We start from the raw sequence: 25,005 nt of genomic DNA, 5'->3' as shown, positions 1-25,005 counted from the left end.
ATCCCAACTCCTATCTCAAGACTTTGATTTATGAAACCCAAGATGCCAAAAGCTTTCTTTTCAACCCTGTTTACCTCTGACACCACTTTCAGGGAATTATGTATCTGCATTCTCAGATCCCTTTGTTCCTCCGCACTCCTCAGTGCCCTACTATTTACTTTTCTAAAATGTAATACCTCGCACTTGTCTGGATTAAGTTCCATCTGCCATTTTCTGGCCTATTTTTTCAGTTGGCCCAGATCCTTCTGCAAATTTTCCTGTCCACAACGTCTCCAATCTTAAGGGGTTTTAACATGCAGAAGCCGCCTTATTGCCCAACTCACGATCTATGTAAAAGGGGTATTGGAAAAGTGGATTCAGTTTCACGCTGAAAGTGAATTGCTGAGTCCTTTTACATAGCGAGCTGGAGTCCCAGGGCAAAAGGGGTGGGACATGAAGCATTACAGCGCCGAGAAGTTGACAGATAGTTTATTTTAAAATCTGCAGGCTTCAGTTGCAGGCTGAGGACATCATCCCCCTTGCGAGCCATTTTCAGCGCTTGTCAGTTTACACAGGAAGCGGTGCGACTTTGCTCAACCTCTGACACCGGGCCCCTCAGCCCGTGACCAATATCACTTTTTTCTCCCACTCATCCCTCTTTCCCCCCCCCACCCCTCAGTGACCCTCTGAGGACAGTGGTAGCCGGCAGGGGCCATCAGAGCAGGGGCGGCCGGGGCATGCTGTGACTGCCCTGGCAGCCTCCAGCACCGCACCAGAGCGGTTCCAGCTGCGTCGGGAATTATGAATAGGGAAGATGGCCATTGCACTGCCACATATTTATGACAGGTGGTGCCATGGAAACAGTCGCCCTGCCTACAGCGACTCTAGTCCACGCACCGAGGCGCTGCTCCACATAAAAGCCTTTTAGGGCTGCTCCATAAACAGCCGTTAAAATTTTTATCTGCAGTTGAAGGTGCCCTCAAAAGTGGAGGCCCAGCATAAAAACACCCTGAGAAGCAATCATCCACTGCCACTCTCTGTCTTCTCCTATATAGTCAATTTCGAATCCAATTTACAACTTCTCCATGGATATCTAGTGTCTGAACCTTCTGAACTAACCTCCCATGTGGGACTTGGTCAAAGGCCTCACTAAGGTCCATGTCAACAACATCCACAGCCAATTGCTTTCTTGATAACCACCGCAAAACCCTTTATGATCCGTTAAACACAACCTACCACTCATAAAGCCACGTTGACTATCCTTAATCAGCCCTTAGTTGTCCAAATACTTGGTTATCCTAGCTCTCAAAACACCTTCCTCAACAATTTACCTGCTAACCATTTCCTGGTTTACTTCTGGAGCCTTTTTTAAACAACAGAACAACATGAGCTACCCTCCATTTCTCCACCACCTCACCTGTGGCTAAGAACATTTTAAATATTTCTGCCAGGCCCCTCCCAATTTCTACACTAGTCTCCCTCAAGATCTGAGTGAGATTTTAATTCCACATTTATTTAATAAAGTTCATTGGAAATCCCTGCTTCTGTGGTGGTGATTTGAAATGTCTCCCTGTCACTTGAAATTAGATTACTGGTGAAGTCAATTAAATTGTGCAGTTATTGTTTTGTTTTCTTGAGAGAAGTTATTTTGAGCTGCAGAGCTCCAGGGTATCTTCATTGTGAATCTGTTATTAATGGTCAAATTAAATTGTGTGTATGCATTGCCAATTTTTGAAGGAAAGTAATTTTAATTTGATTCATAGCCCATTGAATTTCTGGGTAAATGGAAAAAGGTAAATGGCTAAATTTCTGAGTGCAAAGACACAAAGGAGTTTGATCATGTCCAGAATTAATTCATACCAAAGTAAAAACCTCGACCCACTGCAATTCACCTCTGACGCAATCACTCCACAGCACGTGTAATCTCACTGGCTCTCCACTCAGCCCTGGATCAGCTGTTTTCTAGCTTACGCCAGACTGCTTTCATCAACTACAGCTTTCAACGCCATCATACCCTCAGTACTGGTCAACAAGCTTCAAAACCTGGGTGTTTGCCTCCCCCCCCCACCCCCCCCACACCCACCACCCACTCCACCCCTGCAACTGGATCCCTGACTTCCTAATCAGTAAACCAGTCAGTACAAGTTGGAAACAATGTCTCCTCATCACTGACATTGTGCACACGAAGGATGTGTGCTTAGCCCATCGCTCTACTCTCTTTACTACCATGACTATATGGCTAGAAACAATTCAAAAGCCATCTATGAATTTGCTGATGGCATTACAATCATCAACAGAATCGGCAATGAGGAAGCCTACGGGAGTGGTGTCGCAACAGCAACCCTGTGCTCAACGTAGGAAGTGGTTGTAGACTTCAGGAGGGGGAAATCAGGAGAACACGAACCAGTCCTATCGAGGGGTCTGCAGTGGAAAAGGTTAAAAATTTCAAATTACTGAGTGTCAACATCTCCGAAGATCTATCCTGGACCCTCCATGTCAATGCAATAGTGAAGAAGGTTTACCAGTGCCTACAATTCATGAGTGAGGAGTTTGAGGAGATTTGGTTTGTCACCAAGGACTCTTGCCAATTTTTACTGAGGAGAGCATTCTGACTAGTTGCACCTCTGTCTTGTACGGAGGTGCCAATGCACATGCACAGGACAGGGAAAGGCTAGAGTTGTGAGTGCAGTCTTCACTCCATGAAGGACATCTGTAAGAGGTGGTGTCTCAAGAAAGCAAGAACCCTCACCACCCAGGCCATACCCTCTTCTCACTGCTACCATTAAGAATGGGGTACAGGAGCCTGAAGATGAGCACCCAGTGACATAAGGACAGCTTCTTCCCGTCCGCCATCAGATTTCTGAATGAACAATGAACCACAGACACCACCTCATTTTTCTTTTACACTAATTTATTTTTTAAAAAGTAATTTGTAGCAATTTTGCACCTGTAACGCTGCCACAAAACACGAGCTTTGTGACATGTTCACAACAATAAATTCTGATTCTCAAAAGTGAGTGGCCGATTGGATTCGCAACTGATTTAATGAAAAAAGTCGGGGGGGGGGGTAGTAATGAGGGGTTGCTTTCTTGATTTGAATCCTGTGATTGGTGGTGTGCTGCAGGAGTCAGTCCCGAGTTCACAGTTTTTAATCAACATTAATAATTTGCTTGACAATATAGTTAACATGATTAGTACATTTGCAGCTGACACCAAAATTGTGGACCGTGTGGAAGGATATTTGTTTATGATAGGATCTGAATCATTTGGGAAGGTGGCCCAAGGAGGCAAATGGAACTCTGACAAGTGTGAGTCAAACCAGGGCAGAACCTGCAAACTAAAGGGTAGAGCTCCAGGGAATGTTTTAGAAGAGAGAAGTGTAGGTATATCGTGGCTTGGGTGCAAAGGGTGGTGAAGAAGGCATTTAACACATTTGCCTTCATTGGGTGTGGTACAAAGGTTGGGACCTCATAATACTACTGTACAAGGCATCATTGAGACCACACTTGGATTACTGGATTAGGGTGTAATTCTGGTCACCCAGCTATTAGAACGATATTAAAAGGTTGGAAAGGGTGCAGAAGAGTTTCATCAGACTATCACAGGGATTGGAGGGCTTAAGTTATATTGGATAGGTTAAAATTGTTAAGGAGTCTGAAATCTGTAAAGTTGGATATGTTGCTGGTCCAGATGAACCACTGGGGGGGGGGGGGGGGTGGTGGTCAGGCTTTGGCTCTGATTTTTTTTTAATCCTTTGCTTCAGGAATAGTACCACAAAATTGGAGGATTGCTAATGTGCTATTATTTAAAGAGGAAGAGAGGGATAAACCAACCAATTTTCCCTTGCAACCGCTGCAACCATGCCTGCCTGTCCCGCATCGGACTTGTCAGTCACCAACGAGCCTGCAGCAAACGTGGACATACCCCTCCATAAATCTTCGTCCGCGAAGCCAAGCCAAAGAGGGATAAATTACAGACTAGTTAGTTTCCCTTCAGTGTAAATTGATGGAATGAATAAACTATAAACTATAAATGTTAAGGACAGATGGAGTTGTATAAGATTATTAGGAATTTGGAATAAATAGGAAGGACTTGTTTTCTTTGGCAAAGACATTAAAAAAAACTGGGGCAAATTGAAATAAATGGGTAGAAAAATTAGGGCAAAAACATCTTTCTTCACCTCCCATCTGAGGGTTGTAAGTTTCTGGAAAACACTGCCAGAAAAGGATCGCTGAAACAGAAGCCATCATCACATTTTTTAAAAAATCCTTGTATTTGAATAGCCACATTCTACAGGATGATCTACTTGATGCTTGGAAGTAAGATTATACGGGATAGCTTTTCCTCAATAGGTGCTGAAATGCTGGGCTGACGACTTTGTGATCTCAATGAGACTTCAGTACAAGAAATTGAACATCGCTGGCATTTACACTTGGATCGGTTAAAATCATCAGAATTATGATTTTAAAGAAAACAAAAGATGGGTTAATTCAAAGAATCGTGTTCCTAAGAATGGAATCTCCAGATTAAATTATTATCTACAGTAAGCTGAATAATTGGTCATCATTCAAGTTGTTTAAATCCATCTGCTTCATGCTTAATGTGCATTGAACCAGAAATATCAATGAAATAGCGAAATGTATTGGTTATTTGAAAATATTAGCAAAACATTATCCTGAAAAAAATTGCAAGGCCAGAAACCCATTTTAGTTTAGCAGCTATGAGTTGGCAGTATCCCCAGCTTTAACTTATTAAAATGACATTCCACTGATCTTCTTGTTAGCTCAGAATGTTTGACCATTATGTCTCAGCAAGATTTTTTTCCTGGTTACCTGGCAACGTAGATTCTAGCAGATGGTATAACTCCCATCATTCAGTTGGTACCTTTCACATCCCACTTTGCACAGAGGGTAGTTGTGATCTTTTCATTTTAGTTTTTAAAATGGTGATCATAAATAAAGCTTGCATGAAATACTCAAAAGTTAAAAAGATTAATACATTTGGTAGCCACTGAATTAATTTATATTTGCAGACACTTCTAAATATGTAAATAAAATCAAAATGAGATTCTGTTTGCATCAAAGGAAAAAATTTTAGCCCAGAAGTTGAATGTATTGGCGATATTAGTGTCAGGATACAGTGTGGATTTGAGATTGAGTACAGAGGAAGACCTGTTGTACTCAGTATTTATCAAGTAGTATCTCAAAGCAATTTTTTTCTTTGACTTTCTAGTAGTTGATCATGTCTCGCATTATTTAAGCCTCTACAGATAATCACATTGATGTGTCCAAGATTTCACCACTGTCCAGAAACACCAGCCTTTCCCCACCTCTTAAATTTAATGGGTTATCACACAAATACTTTTTTAAATTATAGGAGACACTAAATTGAGGGAAATACTGCATGCTCTCAGCATTTAAACACATCAAGAAATTCAGCATTCCTTTATTGTCATGTAATAAAAACATTGCAATATTACATGGAATTTGCTTTCACCATCAGCAGAAATTGCCTGAACCTCCTCTTTACAGGCAGGAACCCTTTTTATGGAGTGATGCCGCATTGAAGTCGGCTCAACGAGGGGAAAAAAAAGTGGACTTACCTTTTATGGAGAAGGCCTATAAGCCTGCTCCAGTATTACTTTTATGGGGAGCGGTGTCAGGAACCAGTCTCTGTAGTTGAGGGAGGCGGGGCGAGTGGTGCAGTAGTGCTGCCTATCGCCGTGAGGTCAGACATGCGTGCTGAGCAATGGTCGTCTTCTTTACCCGTAATTCCCTACCAGCTGGAACTGCTCTAGAAAACGCAGAGTGGTTCCAACTGCAAAGGCAGCCATTGACCCGCATTAAAATAAAAGAGGTTCTCGTTATAAAACTTGATGCTCCTCCTTCAAGCACTTCTGCCTGGTGCTGGCCACCCGGACGAGTCGAGTCCGCATCCAGCATCCGCTGTCGGGGTTTTATAGTTGGATGAAGCGATGTAAAGACAGAGAATATCCACCTTTACAGTGGCTTTTTCCTCCACTATAAAAAGGCCTAGGGAAAGAGAAGCAAAAGATAATGTCTTTGTGCTATATTATAAATGAGAATGTATGATTTATTTCCCATGTTTTCTGCTTTTGAAACCTAAAAGCTGAATTGATGGACTGATATCTTTGGTTAACGGCAAATGCTCTTCCAAATTCAAGATTTTGTTTCCCATGACACTAGATAGATGAGCTGTATCAATTTGTCAGGGTAGCATCATTGGTCAAATGCCTTGGTGTCAAATAACATGTTCATGAGATAAAAGAATTCAACAGATCATTTGAATTGTGTTACACGCCATGTTAAAAAAAATATAGATGTCACATTAGTGGCTGCTTCTTTAATTGAATTGTGGCAGCTGAGTAGATTAATCTCTAAGAGCTAGCTGTATATTCGGGAGTTGATTTTATCTAAATGACTGTTTTATTACTCAAAAATGTTACTGCTTTTCAAAATCTTGCTGTGAAGTTACAGATCTGACTGAGGTTCTTTAAAGTTGCATCACAGAGTGTTTAATGGTTTGAATGTGTTATTCAAGTATACATGGTCCAGTATCTGGCTGAAAGTTTATATAGTCTGTGATGTAGTTTAAAGTAACAAGATGCAAACTGTTCAGATTACCAGTCCAGACTCTTCCACCCACATGGAACATCACGTTTACATTGTGGATGATACAATTTTTCCCTGTTGAGGCATATTATGTTGCATTGAAGTGGGTTCTTCAGCCTGACTCTTCCATTCTGGCCAAGTTAAGCACCTGAGCTAGTCCTATTTGCCTATGTTGCTCCAAACCTTTCCTATCCATGTACCTGTCTATTAAACATTGTAATTATACCAACCTATATTTCTTCCTTGCTTGTTCCACATACCTTCCATTCTCTGTCGGCAGAAGATTTTTGTGTTAGCAGTGTGAGCAGTTATGGAAAATATCCTCATTTCCTGGATGTTTGCCTTGTGTATCCTGAGTTGTCGTTTTGAGGAAAATTGGATTGGGAGTCAATCCATGGGACCATAAGAGCGACGGAGAGGATGACTGCGGGGTCTCCACCACCTCCTGCCACCTCCCCCGATCGATATGATCGACTGAAATCACTGTCTGAAGAGGGAGTGCAAAATCATTAAGGACCCCTGCCAGCCTCCGCCCAGCATCTTTAAGCTCCTCTTGTCATAGGGGTATCAGTGTCAGCGCCACAGCAGGCTGAGAAACCGTTTCTTCTCACAAGCCGTGAGAATGCTGAATGACTGCTTGTACCAACCATCCCAAGCTACTACTCGTTAAAGACTATTTATTTATTTATTTGTGTGCATCATTTCTCCTGGGCGTGTATTTATGTGTAATGTCCGGTTGTGTGTGTGTTTTGCACCAAGGACCGGGGAACAGTGTTTCGTCAGGTTATATTTGTGTAATCAGATGACATTAAACTTGAACTTGATGCCACTTCAAACATGGGAAAATCAGATGACAAAAATAAATAGAAATGATTAGATTTGTACATATTGTCCAGAAAATTAACTTTACTGAACAACATTTGTGCACTTCTTGCAAAGTTGACATTGCTACCAAGTACAGTGTTTATTGCCCATTTTTCAAAGTTGTTGGCTTGGGAGATGATCAGCAAAGATCTCTTGCGGGAGGAGTCACGTGATGGAGTAGTGGCTGGTAGAAGAATACCAGCCCTCTCCAGAAAAGAAGGAAAAAAGTGAAGAAAAAGCAAAGCCCCAGAGACACAAATCACAGTAAATAAAAATTAAAGGTGTGGAGAAAATGGCACCTAAGAAAGGAAAGCCAAAAACAACGGGAAGAAAAGAAGAAAGAAAGACGCTGGAAGAGAAAGGTGAAGGCCTTACTTGCACGAAAAAGCAGGGACCCACCATGGAAAGAGGAGCCCACTCCCCGAGGTTAGTGGAGACACTGCATGGTCGCGACCCACTAACCGCAGGACTGAAAAATGGCTCACGGAGCCAAACGGGGGTGCACAACTGCGCATGCACGAGGAATCAACGCTGACGGGAGGGGGGACCAGCTGTGAAGTGAAACTCCACAACACCAACAGCTGAGAGAGGCCCGACAGCAGGGCTCCCAGCTGGAAGATTAAGAAAGCAACGGGAACAGGAGGGGTGAGAAAGAAAAAAGGAAACTAGAGACACAACAGATAACCAGCCCAGAAGAAGAGGACCAACATCAAGAAATCATGGAAAAAAATACCCAACAAACTGGGACAAGCAGCTCAACAAGAAAGTCAGAAGAGGCACAGATACAAGGAAGAGAAATAGAAGACACAAACCCAAGAGCAGGCACAACAGAAGAAGAAGAAGACCAAGCTCTGCACAGAGGAATAGGAGGTAAAATGAATGGACTACATAGATAAAAAAAAATGTTCAAGAACAAATGAAAGCATTAAAAGAATGGCTGACTCTAGATTCTAGAATTTAGTGAAATGAAAAGAAAAATGAAAAATACAGAAGAAAAAGTGAGTAGAATAGAGCTGGTCATAACAGATGTAGGGAAAAGATTAGAAAATGTGGAAGAGCAAGAAATGGCTGTAGAACTGGAAGTGAATGACTTAAAAAGAAAATTGGAAGAAAGTGACAAAAAATTAAAGAAACACAAGAGTTGTTAGCTCAGAAGATAGATATAATGGAAAACTAGAGTAGGCGATACAGTATAAAGATAGTGGGCCTTAAGGAAGATGAAGAAGGCAAAGATATGAAAGAATTTATAAAAGAATGGATCCCAAAGGACCTGGGAATGCCAGAAATGCAGGAAGGAATGGAAATAGAAAGGGCACACAGAACATTAGCCCCGAAACCACAGTCACAACAAAAACCAAGATCTGTTTTAGTAAAATTCCTGAGATACACGGCAAGAGAAAATATATTGGAGAAGGCAATGAATAAAATGAGAGAAGACAAAAAACCACTGGAATACAAAGGTCAAAAAAAATAATTTCTACCCAGACATAAGTTTTGAGCTCCTGAAGAAGAGGAAGGAGTTTAACGCAGCAAAATCGGTCCTATGGAAAAAAAGCTATAAATTTATGTTAAGATATCCAGTGGTGCTTAAAATAGTTATCCCGGGGTAGCAAAACAGACTGTTCTCAGATCCGGAGAAAGCACGAGAATTTGCAGAACGGTTGCAACAAGAACAAAGAACGACGACAAACTACATATAAAGATGTAAAAATAATGTACAAGTAGGAACTAAAAGAGGGAAGAAAAGGGAAGTGAGGGAGAGGGGGATTGGGAAAAAGAAAGAGGAGGGATTAAAAAGATAATAAAAAGAAAAAGAGAAGAAAAGAGGAGGAACTTTGTTGTAATGTGAAGATAAAAATCTTTTCTGGAGGGGTTTGGGTGGGAGAGAATAACAGTTACTGCAAAACCAGTTGACGCTTGCAAATGAGTTCGCAGTCCGAATGGAGAGGGGAGTTGTGGTTGCCCGTCAAGGGATGAGGGGCGATTCAGAGGGGGGGGGACACTTGGGGTTAAGGGAAATTTAGATGTGGGAATGGTTGAAATATTTTATGTTTTAGAAATGTTGTCATACAGTGCGTTCAAAAAAAGAAAACTGAGAAATGGAAATGGGGAAAAGGGAAAGGTGGTAATAAGGAAGCGGAAATGAAATGTAAACAAAGTATGAAATGGCCATGTTGAACTATATGACTATAATATTAATGGAATACATAACCAAATCAAAAGGAAGAGGCTATTAAATTTACTGAAAAAAGAAAAAATAGAAATAGCATTTGTGCAGGAAACACATCTAACTGAAGTGGAACACAATAAATTAAGGAGAGACTGGGTAGGGCACATAAAGGCAGCATCATATAATTCAAAAGCCTGAGGTGTAGCTATATTAATCAATAAAAATGTACCAATCAAAATAGAGGAGGAAATAATAGATCCAGCAGGGATATACATGTAATGTTAAAATGTCAGATATATTCAGAGCTCTGGAATTTGGACCACATGCACCTAATGAAGAGGATCAAAAGTTTATGCAAGATATTTTTCTGAAGATTGCAGATACGCAGGGGAATATATTGATAGGAGGGGACTTTAACCTTAATTTGGATTCAAAGATGGATAAAACTGGACAAAAGACTAGCAAAAAGAACAAAGTAGCCAAATTTATGGTTAAATTAGCAAAGGTCTCTTGCATCTTTTTGATCATGCTGGAAAGCTTGTGGGAGAGGAATAAATATTTAATATGCAAACATAAGGAATAGAAGCAGGAGGTAGCCTTGTGGAATGTACAGCCTGTTCTGCTATTCAGTGGGTTAATTACTCGTCAAGCCTGGACCAGTTTTGTGCCTAATCTGTAATAGCCTTTCAATTATCCAAGAATCTATTGATCTCAGACATAAATATTCCCTTCCATGCTCCTCTGAGTTGCATATATTACTTTCCCCTAATTGATCTCCATTAAAGGTTGACTCTTAATTATTCTTAAACTGACACAACAGTCAGAATGGATGAATGCTGGCCAGTGGTGCCTGCTTCCATGAATTAAAAAGAAAGTATTGATATTTGTTTCAGTCCAATGTGGTTGATACCTTGTTCCTAGGATTTCATCCCCTTGTTCCAAATGAAGCAACCTCACGACATTGTCAAAATCAGTTATTAATCAAACGTTCCAATTTGTCCTCTAGTGTCAGGCTTCTTGAGGAACACTGCTTGTTCCAGCTCATAAAGAGCAATCGATCACACTTGCACCTTGTAGAAACCATGTGATGAGTCAGGTGCTGACTTGACCATTTGCACAACACCATGATGTGACATGCACTTGTCACATTGTTGTGATTAGTCCAAGTTGTTTTATGGTTGATGTTCTCAGTGGTGCTGGATTGTGAATTGGTGATGGTTAAGCCTGAGTGTCCTGGGGAGGTGGCTTGCTTTTCTTGGATTTTTTTTTAATTTCGAAAGTTATACATAACATCATTTTAAATATACAATATATTAAACTTTTTCTCACAAGTACCACAAACAAAAACAAACAGTCCCTCCCTTCCATGCATACAGATCTGTTCACCATCAGAGCTTATATATATTTTAAGTATATAGAGTACAGTTGGGGAAACTGTTTTTGTAAATATAATAGTTACTTTTATATCTTTTTATTACTGTATCTGGATCCGATGTGGTTGGTGATTATTAATGCAGATTTTGTGAAGTGCAAATGTCATGTCAGTCTGAGCCCAAATTTGGCTGGAACCCAGTAAATACTGTTCTTTCATTTGCAATAGGAACTAAATGCTACATGTTAACACTGTGTACAGTTTATTTTTGGACTACCAATAAGTGGTAATTCTGCCATGCCTGCAGGAAAAAAGAATCTCACGGTTATATATGATGTCAAGTACGTACTCTGACAATAAATCAAACCTGAAATCTACACTTATGAAGATAAGAAGGTGTAAACATGAACATCATTCCATCTGAAACTGACCATTTCTCAGACGCTTGCTAGAGGTCATAGTTGGTGAGAAGTTTCTGGTATTTTGTAGTTTACTGTAATCTCGTGCACAGTTGCAGGCAACAGGAACAAATGCCATTTATAAGCAAAGACATCCAAGCCACACTACAGTAATTACTGATCCACATCAGGAAACCCTAACCCCTTGGTTTTCATTAACTAGTTTTACTATAGCTTTTTAAAAACACCACACTCGAACACAATGTTGACTTTTGCCTCCTTTACTTGCACACAAACCATGGTTCCGTTTTAAGTTTTGAGGCTGAGGTGGTTTGAACAGAATCCGAACTAAATATCTAGTTGTTGCAAGTGCTATTTGTCATTTATTAATTTGTTCAATGGCATTTATAGTGCAGATATTATCCTTAAACTAAGGAAATGGTTAAGAATCAACAACGGTCACCTACCTATAGGCGCATATGGGGAAATACAAAATTTCCTTCTCTGATGAAAGTTAATGAACCAGAGGAATTTTCATAGCATGTTATTGAGTCCAGCTTTTTTATTCTTGAAATTTTATTGGGTGCAATTTAAGTTTGGCTCTCAGTTAGTGGTCCATAACCTGAGCTGCTCGTCCACTCCTGTAACTTTGACCACACTGGGGGTGATATAGAGCATGTATAGCTTGTGATAACAATGAGTAGAATTGCTGTAAAATAAGATGCCATTTGGCCCACTAAGTCCTTGCTGGCTCTTTGAAGAGCATTCCATTTAAACCCCATTCCTGCTCATCAACCATTGTCTTTCATTTTTTTTCTCTTCTGGGTATCCAATTTTTCTTTATGAAAGCAAAAATTATATCCTCTTTCAAGCAGTGCCTCCCAGAACTTGATTGTTTGCTTTGTAAATCAAAGAAACATCCTTCACATCATCCTGTGTCTTCTGTCACTAGGCCCTTTCATGCCAAGCCAGCTATAAGCATGGAGAGAAAAATATAAACTTGCCTTTCATGGAGTAGCCCTGCATTCATGTTGAGCAGCGCCTCATGGCGTCCTCTGGAGCTGATGGAGGTGGGGCGACTGGTGCGTGGTGCCACCCATCATAAAGACGTGGCAGATCAATGATTGGCTTCCCTACCCATAATCCCTCACAGCTGAAACCGCTCTATTTCCCAGAACGGTTCCAGTTCCCATACATTGCGTGGGGAATTATGGGTAGGGAAGAAGGCCATTGCTCTGTCGCATTTTGAAGCGCTGACGTGTGACCCCGAAGGCTGAAGAAGCCCGGTGAGGTGCCGGAGTGGCTGGCAGGGCTGTCACAGCCTCCACTGACCGCTCCTGCCCTGAGGGGGTCATGGAAGGAGTGTGAGTGGGTGGAAGAAAGAAGGGAGATGGGTGGAGAGCTGATGGTGTCATCGTGACGTCATCAGCCCACTCCTACTAGCTAGCTGCTTGAGTGGCATTACATTCATGTGAGGCAATGCAGTGCTTTTCCCTGAGAGGGATTGCAGTTGGCGCCTTGGAGCCGGCCACGGTGCATTCATGGGGCTAAATCTCCCAATGTTTGGGCGGAGAACATCCGCCTTTACACTCAGGCTTTTTCACCACATTAAAAGTGCCTAGTCTCTCTTAAATCTGTTTCTTCTGCTCATTCCTTGCAATAAAGGGAAGTTTATCTTGACATCCAGGCAAAACCCATGATTATTTAATACGTCTCGATCATATTTATTTTCGACCCACTTGAGCAGAACAGCATCTGATTCTCTAGAACAGTACAACTCCAATTATCTAAAATGGTCGGGATAAATGTTTTTTTGGAGAACTGGTCATTTTTTCAAAAGCAGCCCAGTAGCAACAGCAAATCACTCGTAACAGTATTTAAACAACAACAAACAATGGGAAGGCTTTATATAAGCATTAAAATAATGTTTCTCACCAAAAATTCTGGCCGCATCACCACTACTAATCACAGAGACCACTCGCTGATCTTCAACACCATCCACGCTGGTCCCCACCACTGCTGCTGATCTCCAGGGAGGCATCCCGGGCTGATGGAATACTCTTTGGTGAGTTGGTGGGCTCCTGTCTCCCTGGTCACTGGAGCTCCCAATGCCCAAGTCCTGACTCTGAATCCTCCCCTAGGCCTGCTGCATATATACACCAAAGAGTCTAGGCTGAGGGGAGGGATCGGAGTCAGCATTGGGTCCTCCAGTGTGCTGAAGGGGGAGGGGAGGGAACGCCACTGAGCCCGAGGTCCCGCTCCTGCCCAGGATGCCTCTCTCCTTAATGACGCTGTGTGAAGAGATTCTTACGACCATTTGCGGCTAGGAGACAGTGGCATGCAGTTTGAGAGAAATGTCAGTAGGAGAAGGTAAAGAAGAAATGGAAAGAGAGAAGGAGAGAGTTACCTGAAACGAGGACAATCGTTCTAATTTCTTGTGGAGTGAATTTTTTTTCAACCTGTGAGGTCAGTTCAGCTCCAGAAAAATTTTGGATAAATGAGGATTTCTGATTTGTTTCAGATATCCTCATTTATCTGAAATTTAACCAAAAAAATTGGGTAAATGAGGATTTTGGAGAATTCATTTTTGGATAATCTGATTTGTATTGTATATGTAATGGAAATCTTTCATCTTCGGAACAATTCCAGTGAAATTTCTTGTGCCCATAATTCTTTCCAGACAGAGTTCACTGTGGTAGTGCACAATGTTCTGGTGACCTACCCATTGATGTAGAAGCTTATCCTAATCCCTTTCTGACAGCTGCTTCAGCCATTGACAGATAAATATCTCAGAGCCAATTTGGGGGTGCAGAAATCTGGCTGGAGGGGGAGGAATTTCTTCCATGTGGTGTTAGCTGATATTGATTCTTTGCATTTGCCTACCAAACCTCAATCGGAGAACATCCAAATTGCAACCCAAAGACTGATACAGTTTACATTTAGTCTATTTAACATGTCAACTGAAATCCCTTTTAAACTTGTCAGTTAAAATTAACTCCTGATTTAATTAAAAAGTATTTAATGTTAATAATTTATATATTTTCATTAATTCCCAGGAGTTGGAAGATGCTTTGTTAGTCGATAACTGGGATTTCTTGGAGGACTTGGTTTCCAAACTTCTCCGAGGATGCTACCAACGCAAAGATATTAGGCAAGTTGTATAGCTGGTTCTGAGCAATATTCATTAATACTTGTTCATTTTAATTTATTTATGATGCATTTCATGTAAGATCATTGAATTTATTCTGTTTGGTAGGGTTTGAAGTGTCAGACTTGCAAAGTGTCTGTAGTAGTATACACTAGTGACCTGCCTGTTTGATATGTTCGCAGTTAGCAGATTGGATTTAGTCAAACTTCAAAGGGTGGGCAATCACAGTCCTTTTCCATGCCTTCCCCAGGCTGAGGATGTATAAACTGTGTTCATCTGAACTCCTTGAAATCCCTCTGCTTTGCTCTACTTCACAAAGTCATCTTTACTCCTCTGAACTCTTTGTACTCTACATTTCTGCCATGAATCCTGACCCTCAGATCCCATCCCTTTCCTTGGCAACCCCACTTCTTAAACCTTTTCCTAATTCACAAGCCTTATCCATATTGAGTCTAATTTTGGCCTTTCTACTGTCAACAAGAGTTGGTCACTATCATTTTACTTGAGTTTGGGCTATTGTGACTATTTAAAAGAATAATAACAACTAATTGCAAATTCTGCTATCTCTCAGTGACAGATTTGCATGATTTGCCTTTGATAAATCTAAGGTAATTTTCAGTGTTCTGGGAAATCAAAGCCTAGAAGCCCAGACATTGCCTCATTGTATTTGAGGTTTACCACTCCACTATTTTAAATGAGCTGATGGGTGTTTTATTATGAATGAATTAATCTTTCTGCTAAATGGCAAACCTGGTATTTTATGCAAATCTAATGCAAGCCAGTTTGCTTTTGAGTTTTTTTTGCAATCTTGACCACAGGGTGTGTTTGCAAGGTGACAAGTGAAAGTAAGCAGTTTTGCACTGAGTGGAACAGGAAAAACAATGAGCACACTTTTCAAGGGTGAGAAATTAAAAACCTCATTTAGGGGATTTTAATGTGAGGTTAACAAAATACAAAATAAACATGTAGGGTATAGCAAATAATTAGAAAAGTGAATTATATGTTGCTTACTGGAAACCGGTTGGATTGTTCATTAAAGAAACTGCATTGCGATTGTTGAGATGACTTCTGGAAGACCATGTTTGGTCAGGTCTCTTCTTTAAAGAAGAATCCATTTGTCTTTGAGACACATTCACTGGATTAGTTTTGAAAGTTTGGGGTTGCCCTATGTATGAAAGTAAATACAAGCTTGGCCTACATTCAGAAGAGTTTAGAGAATGTGAAGTAATTTCATTAAGACCACAATTCTCGCATTTCTGAGATTTCAATCTGAGAATTCACACATTTCTCATTTTGGCAAAGTTGATGCCAAGAGTCAAGAATTCTAGGACTAATAATCTCAGAATAAGGCATTGACCAGTTAGAATTGTTGAGGAATTGCATGTACCTCAGGGCAGGGATATTGAGAATCTTTGAGGCTGAGATCAGTTTTTCTTTACCTGAAGGAAAGTTAAAACAAGATGAAAGATCAGCATAATCTTGTTGAGTGGTGGAACAGATCAGAGGTGTCAACTAGTGGTATTGCATTTCAAGTTTGTTTTCCACCATAGCAACAAGCTTGAGTTCGAGCTGAACCTAGTGGACAGATTGAGCATTGTTCCTTTTTCTCCCCTTCAATACTGCAATGTGAGAGCTGAAGAACAATCTATCAATGTAACCCCAGTGTTTGTCAGTGACATGCCTTTTTTGTTCTTGATATTTCATCCCTTTCGTAGGCCAGCAGCTGTTCCACAGAAGTCAGCTAATTACCAGATGGATATTTCTGGCTTAAACTTGAGTCACCACCTACATCTTAATTCAATGTATTTTAAGAAACTTAACAGTTGAGACCAGCTGGTAATTTATCGGTCCTGAATCGCAGTATTGGATAAACCACTTCACCTCTGAAAACTGATGTGTGATGTTATTTTCAGAAAATGCATCAAACAAGTAATATTTAAGTGGTGCAAGTTCTAGCTGGCTATATTCAGTTGGAATTTTCTCAGACAAAATTGGCCTGATGTACTAATACTGATATTAAATGGAAATCCATTTAGTGTGCTTTGATCTATGTCTCCAAAGCTTGCAATGCCCCCTATTGAAAAGTAAATTTAGAAAATTTCACAACATTTGATCAACTAATTTGTGTTGTTGATCTTTGTTGTTGCATCATCAGTACCAAATTGTGCTTTTGTGTTCCTACACTAAATCCATTCTGACAAATTTCACTCCCTATCTGGGATCTCAATTTCCTGATGGCTTTGTGTTTCAGGTTAGTAAAGGACAAGGGTTAAATTTTAAATTTATTTATTTTTTAATATAGACATTCAGTATGGTAACAAGCCCTTTCAGCCATGAGCCCGTGTTGCCCAATTACCACAAATTGACTTTTAGAATGGTGGGAGGAGCAGAGTCCCCGGGGGCTGGAAAAAGGAACATTGCTGTTCTGCTAGGCATAGTGTTAGACCACAGCATGTACAGTATGCGGGATTCAATTTCTAAATTGGCATGACTGAAAAAAAACTTACAGGATGTAGGAAGCAACAAGGCTAGTGACAGGAATATGGAAAGGATCAGACCCATTCCACCAGTCAACATGATCATTGGTGCTCATCCACATCAAGAAATGTATGTAGCTGGAGGAGTTACATGATGGAGTAGTGGCCGGTAGGGGAACTCCAGCCCTCTTCAGAAAAGTTTAAAAAAAAAAGGTAGGGAAAAAACAATGTCACTAACACAGAAACCATAACAAATTGAAAGTGAAAGTGTGGAGAAAATGGCAGTAAAGAAAGAAAAACCAAAAACAACGGGAAGAAAAGAAGGAAAGATGTCGGAGGAGGAAGGTGAAGGCCTTACCGGTACGAGGAGGCCCGCCGTGGAGAGAGAAGCCCGCTCCCTGAGGTCAGTGGAAACCCCGAACTCAGGACTACAAAAATGGCTCACGGAGCCAAACAAAAGTGCGCAACCGCGCATGTGCGAGGCACAAGACAAAAACAACACCGACAGGAGGGGGGACCAGCTGAGGAGTAAATCTCCACAGCTGAAACAGACAAGTACAACACAACAGCAAGACTCTCAACAGGAAAACATAGAAAATAACGAGAACAAGAAGGAAGAGAATAAAAATAGGAAATCAAAGAAACAACAGATGACCAACCCAGAGGAAGAAGACCAACACCAAGACACTTTTAATAAAAATAAGAGGAACAAAAATACCCAACAAAATAAAACAAACAACCCAACAAGAAAATCAGGAGAGACAGAGGTACAAGACACAGATCCTGGAGTGGACACAGAAGAAGAGGAGGGAGAACAATGAGAAATGGAAGATGAAGGGAAGGGCAAGTACATGGATATATTTTTTTTTAAAGAATATATGGAAACAGTAAAAGAATGGCAGACGCAAGAATTCAGTGAAATAAAAAGAAGAATAAAAAGTACAGAAGAAAAAGTGAATAGATTAGAGATGATCATGACAGATATAGGAAAAAGAGGAGACAAGGTGGAAGAACGAGAAACAGCCATAGAAATGGAGGTAGATGACTTAAAAAAGAAATTAGAAGAATTTGATAAAAAAGTTAAAAAACCATTGGAATACAAGGGTCAAAAAAAATTTTCTATCCAGATATAAGTTTTGAACTCCTGAAGAAGAGGAAGGAGTTTAATGCAGCAAAAACGACCCTATGGAAAAAAGATTATAAATTTATGTTAAAATACCCAGCGGTACTTAAAATAGTTATCCCGGGGCAGCAAAGCAAACTATTCCCGCATCTGGAAAAAGCACGAAAATTTGCAGAACAACTACATAATAGACAGAGAGATGAAGAGATGTAACACGAACAAAAATGACAACAAACTATACACATTAAAAAAAATAGAGTACAAGTAAGAACTAAGAAGGGAAAGAAAGGGAAGAAAGGAAGTAAGGAGGGAATTAAGAGAGTGACCTTTGTTATATATGAAGATTAAAATCTTTTCTGGGGGTGCTGGAGGGGGAAGAATAACAGTCACTGTGAAATCAGTTGATGCTTGCGAGCGGATTTGCAAATCCAAATGGAGAGGGGAGATGTGGTTGCCCGACAAGGGACTAAAGGCAACTCAGAAAGGGGAGAGACTATTGGGGTTAAAGGAATTTTAGATATGAGAATAGTGGAAATATTTTATGTCTTAGAAATGTTGTCTTATAATGTGTTCAAAAAAAGAAAGCAGAAATGGATAAGAAGGGAAGGTGGTGATGAGGAAACGGAAAGGAAAGATAAACAAAGTATGATATGACTATGTTGACCTATATGACTTTAAATATTAATGGAATACATAACCAAATCAAAAGGAAGAAACTGTTAAATTTACTGAAAAAAGAAAAAATTGATATAGCATTCGTACAAGAAATACATCTAACTGAAATGGAACACAAGAAATTAAAGAGAGATTGGATAGGACATGTAACAGCAGCATCATATAATTCAAAAGCCAGAGGAGTAGCTATATTAATCAATAAAAATGTACCAATCAAAATAGAAGAGGAAATAATAGATCCAGCTGGGAGATATGCAATGATAAAATGTCAGATATATTCGGAATTTTGGAATTTACTCAATGTATACTCACCTAATGAAGAAGATCAAAAATTTATGCAAGATATCTTTTTGAAGATAGCAGATACGCAAGGGAACTTACTAATAGGAGGGGATTTTAACCTTAATTTGGACTCAAACATGGATAAAACTGGAAAAAAAACTAACAGAAAGAACAAAGTAACCAAATTTATAATTAAATCGATGCAAGAAATGCAATTCTTGGATATATGGAGGAAACAACACCCAAAGGAAAAGGAATATTCATATTATTCAGGTAGACACAAAGCATACTCAAGGATAGACCTATTCCTGTTATCAGCCCACATTCAAGGGAGAGTTAGGAAAACGGAATATAAAGCTAGACTATTATCGGATCACTCACGCCTGTTATTGGCAATAGAGCTAGAGGACATCCCACCAAGAATGAATAGATGGAGATTAAACTCCATGCTACTTAAAAGACAGGATTTTAGAGAATTCATTGAACAACAAATTAAAATGTACTTTGAAATAAATACGGAATCTATGGGATGCATAGTTTATACTATGGGATGCAATGAAAGCGTTCATCAGAGGGCAAATAATAAGTTATTTAACTAAGATGAAGAAGGACTACAATCGGGAAACAACAGTTGGAAAGAGAAATAACAAAAACAGAAAAAGAATTAGCAATAAAGGAAGATACAACTAAAAGAAGAGAATTGGCAGACAAAAAAATAAAATATGAAATACTACAAACATATAAGGTGGAGAAGAACATAATGAAGACAAAACAGAAATATTATGAACTAGGAGAAAAAACGCACAAAATTCTAGTGTGGCAGCTTAAGACAGAACAAACTAAAAGAATGGTATTGGCATTAAGGAAAAAGGACAAACAAATTACCTATAATCCAACTGAGATCAATGAAAACTTCAGGGAATTCTACAAACAACTATATCAAACTGAAAACGAAGGGAAAGAAGACAAAATAGATGAATTTCTAACTAAAATTGAACTACCGATATTACAAACAGAGGAGCAAAATAAATTAATAAAACCATTTGAAATAGAAGAATTACAGGAGATATTAAAAAAACTACCAAACAATAAAACACCAGGAGAGGATGGATTCCCAATAGAATTCTATAAAACATTTAAAGACTTATTAATTCCTCCCCTCTTGGAAGTAATCAGCCAGATTGATAAAACACAAAACATACCAGATGCATGCAAACAGTGATAATTACAGTAATACCAAAGACAGGGAAAGATCCACTAGCACCAGCATCATATAGACCAATATCTCTACTTAACACAGATTATAAGATAATAGCTAAACTATTTGCAAACAGATTGGCCGACTATGTACCAAAAATAGTAAATCTAGACCAAACTGGATTTATTAAAAAAAGACGAACAACGGATAATATCTGTAAATTTATTAACTTAATTCATGCAGTAGAAGGAAATAAAACTCCGACAATAGCGGTTGCTTTAGACGCAGAGAAGGCCTTTGACAGGGTAGAATGGAATTATTTATTCAAAGTACTACAAAAATTCAGCCTCCCAGAGCAATATATTAATTGGATTAAAGCATTATATAAGGGGCCATTGGCGAAAGTGACAGTAAATGGATATATATCAAAACAATTTAACTTCAGTAGATCAACAAGGCAGGGATGTCCACTATCTCTCTCACTGTTCGCGTTAGCTATAGAACCACTAGCAGAACTGATAAGAACAGAAAGTAAAATAAGAGGGATAAAAATAAAAGAGAAGGAATATAAAATCAGTCTATTTGCAGATGATGTTATAATATACTTAACAGAACCAGAAATATCAATAAAAGAATTACATAAGAAATTGAAGGAATATGGAGAAGTATCGGGGTACAAGATCAATGCAAATAAAAGTGATGCAATGCCAATGAATAATGCGGATTTCACAAAGTTTAAGAAAGAATCACCATTTAGATGGCAAACACAAGCAATGCAATACCTAGGTATACAATTAAATAAAAATCTTGGCCATCTATATAAACTAAATTATCATCCATTAATGAAAAAATTACAAGACGACTTAGAGCATTGGAAAGACTTACCACTAACGCTGATAGGAAGGATAAACTGTATTAAAATGAACATTTTCCCAAGGATACAATACCTATTTTAGTCATTACCAATTCACCTAACAGAGAAATTCTTCAAGGAGCTAAAGAAAATAATAAGGAAATTCTTATGGAAAGGGGGGAAACAGAGGATAGCACTAGATAAATTAACAGTATGGTACAAACGAGGCTTACAACTACCAAACTTTAAGAATTATTATAGAGCCGCACAATTAAGATACCTATCAGATTTTTATCAAACAAGGGAAAAACCAGTTTGGACCAGATTAGAACTAGATAAAATAGGGGAGAAGATACCTGAACATATACTATATAAATGGGATGAAAAATTGGTGCAACGTAGGAATTCACCGGTATTGCATCATCTGCTCTATATTTGGAAGAAGATTCACGTAGAAAGGAATAAAACAAATTACCAACTACCAAAACTAATATTGACGCAAAATCAACTAATCCCTTTCACAATAGATAACCTTTCCTTCAGAGAATGGGAGAGAAAAGGGATCAAAAGAATAGAAAATTGTTTTTCGGGAAATAAATTATTATCCTTTGAACAAATGAGGGATAAATATAATATAACTCACGATACAATGTTTGCATACCACCAACTGAAAACCTAGTTGAAGGACAAATTGGGAAACAGTCTGAGGTTACCAGAAGGAAGCAATTTTGAATATGTGATTACAGACACAATGATAATTTAAAAATTTGTAACAAATATGTATATTAAACTGCAAGAAAAGGAGAATGAGGAAACAAATGGTAAACCTAAACAAAAATGGGAACAAGATCTAAACATAAAGCTAAAGAATGAAACATGGGAAAAGCTATGCTCCGGAACTATGAGAAATACAATAAACACGAGGTTACGCATGATACAATATAACTGGATACACAGGCTATACATCACACCTCAAAAGTTAAATAAATGGGACCCAATAGTATCAGACAGATGTTTTCGCTGTAAAAAGGAAATGGGAACAACAATTCATGCAATTTGGACATGTGAGAAAGTGAAAAAATTTTGGGAAGATCTAAACCAGATATTAAACAAAATCACAAAAAGCAATATACCAAAAAACCCAGAGATCTTCCTCCTAAGTAATATAAGAAATAAAGAATTTGGACTCGATTTGGATGGAGCTCAAAAAAGATTTGTTATGATAGCCCTAGCTGTAGCAAAAAAATGTATTATGTCAACCTGGAAATTAGAAGACAACTTGAGAATACAACAATGGTATATAGAAATGAATAAATGTATTCCATTAGAAAAAATAACATATAATTTAAGAAATAACATCACAATATTTGAACAAACATGGGAGCCATACATGAAATACAATAGAGAAATCCTACCATGGACTTCCTCCACCTAAAATGACAGAAGGAGAAGACAACAAAAAGAACTGACTCAGTAAAATTTCTTGTTTATTTTTATTAAGTGAGAACATTGTTTAACGGGTTAAATGTATCTTTTAGATTGAACTTCAAATAAATGGGAAAGGGGGTGAGGAAGGGAGGGGGGTAAAAGGGGGAGAAAATGACACTGTATATATTCAAGAGAAAAAATGTCTCTATGTATCTTGGTCAATATGGTTTATAGTGTGAAAAATAAAAAAAATTTTAAAAAAGAAATGTATGTAGCTCCTGTAATGTATTCATCAACTTGACCTTTGCCTGATACAGAATGGCATTGGAGGGAAATTGCAAATATTACATCTTTGTGGTAGAAAATTTCACAGGTTCACTTCCCTCTGGGTGATGATCGTTTCTATGTGGCGTAGTTCCATATCCTGAGACTGGTTTCTGATTCTGACTTCCCACTTGATAGAAATCTAGTTGTCTACTCATGTTAAAATGTTGTTATCTTGGGTTTACGAAAGAACATAGATCAGAATAATGACATTTAAAAATCAGGGTGCCAAATTATATATTTGAGTAGTAACAAGAGAGAGAATTTAATCTTTACAGGTTGTTTCTCAAAGAAGTTGTGGAAACTAAGAGAGTGTCTACAAGTCTTTGAAAATGGCAGGACCATTTGTGAAAGGAACTAAAATGGCTAAACAGACCCCAGGCTTTAGAACTGGAGACAAGGTGCAAGAGCAAAGCAGTTGCATTACACTAATGAAAGACCACTGGCTTGTTAGGAAGGGCTCTAAATTTGGGCATGGTATTTCAAAAAAGACTGCAGAAAAGTCAAAATGATGCATGTCAGTCAGCTGAAAAAGTAGGACTTGTTCTTCTTGGAGTGGATAAGCTGGGGAAGAGATTAGACATGAAATCATTATGAGAATAAAGAGTAAATTTTAATTGGAGGAAGAGTGAGGACCACTTGTGCTGTCATTGGCATACAGATCAATGGCAATGAGGGAAGAGCTTTGGCATCAGGAATTCACAGTTGCAATCATGATGTGCAAAAAGTAATCAGATAATGAAATTTAAAAATAATTTCAAGGCTGGAGAATAATAAGCAAAGAAGACACCTCTGGATTGCTGTAACTTTTTTAAAAGCTGACTTTGGTCCAAAGGCCTCCTGTCACAGGCACTGTGAAATATTAGGACAACTACAAAAAAATGGAGCATATTAAAGGTCAAAGAAAAAAAAATATTCAAGGGTGGAGGTCAGAATTGGAGAACCGCAGAGATTTTCATGAACCGATATGTCAGCTGGCCTATGGACAAAGCACAGAATGTTCAAAAAGCAGTGAGATTTGTCGGGATAAAACATAGAAAAGCTATGACACAGAAGGAGGCTAATTAGTCGACATTTTGCTGCTGGAGGGAAAAGATACACTGCTTCACCTCAGCTTCCAGCTCAGGGTATGGAGCCTTGGCTGTTTAGGTACAGTTTAAATATGGGATGGTTTCAACCTTCACCAGATTCAAATTTCAGATTTATTGTTAGAGTACATACATGACATTACATACAACCCTGATGTTATTTTTCATGCTGCACTCAACGCACACATGTAAAGGACTTTAAACTATGAGGGGAATAAAGCAATATGTGTAGAAGAGTCCCCAAATGAGTTTGTTGTTGAGGAGTCTGATGGTGGAGGGGTAGCAGCTGGTCCTGAACCTGGTGGTGCGAGTCTTGTGGCAATGATACCTCTTTCCTGATGGTAGCATTCGGAACAATGTGTGCTGGATGGTGTGGATCCTTGATGATTGCTGCTGCTCTCCGACGGCAGTGTTCCCTGTTGATGTTCTCAACGTTGGAGAGGGTTTTGCTGTGATATCTTGGGCTCTGTCTTCTACCGTTTGTAGGGCTTTTTGCTCGGTTTTGGTGTCCCCATACCAAACCATGATGCAGCCAGTCAGCACACTTTTCACCACACATCTGCAGAAATTTTGCTAGGATTTCTGATGTCGTGCTAAACCTTAACAACAAAAAGAACTGACTCAGTAAAATTTCTGAGGAAATAGAGTCACTGATGTACTTTCTTTACAGTGCATTTGTGTGTCAGGTCCAGGAAAGATCCTCCAAGATGGTGACTTCCAAAAACTTAAATTTGCTCATTATTTCCCCCAATGATCACTGGATCTTTCAGTTAGCAAGCTTTGGTCCTCAACCCCCATCTATTTTCCCTCTAATCCAACTAATTATTTTGCATTCACAAATGGATCTTTAACCCCTCTGTTAAGGAAGTGAGACCTACCTTTTCATGTGTCTCTACCCCTGATTTAAATCTCAAACTTTAATTAATTTTTTTTCAGCCACTGTTTGAAAGAGAATGGCCCTGGCTGATCCCGTATTTTTTCGCAGTTGCAATTT

At 39.1% G+C, this 25,005-nt stretch overlaps 1 protein-coding gene across 3 annotated transcripts in view; it reads left to right on the top strand.

Annotated features, from left to right (window-relative positions):
- The window catches only part of LOC138745363 (uncharacterized), an 85,497-nt gene that overhangs the window by 14,002 nt on the left and 46,490 nt on the right, over positions 1-25,005 (top strand). For 2 of the 3 annotated variants that reach the window (XM_069902340.1, XM_069902335.1), the window contains exon 2: positions 14,472-14,566. In XM_069902340.1, coding sequence (XP_069758441.1) covers positions 14,472-14,566 — 95 coding nt within the window. Of the gene's footprint in view, positions 1-11,394; positions 11,482-14,471; positions 14,567-25,005 lie in introns of those variants that run through there. The other variant, XM_069902346.1, reaches the window with a different exon arrangement.

Source organism: Narcine bancroftii, chromosome 1 (genome assembly GCF_036971445.1).
Source record: "Narcine bancroftii isolate sNarBan1 chromosome 1, sNarBan1.hap1, whole genome shotgun sequence".
Taxonomy (NCBI): domain Eukaryota; kingdom Metazoa; phylum Chordata; class Chondrichthyes; order Torpediniformes; family Narcinidae; genus Narcine; species Narcine bancroftii.
The sequence above is the reverse complement of the archived record's forward strand: the minus strand, read 5'-3'. Positions and strand labels throughout refer to the sequence as shown.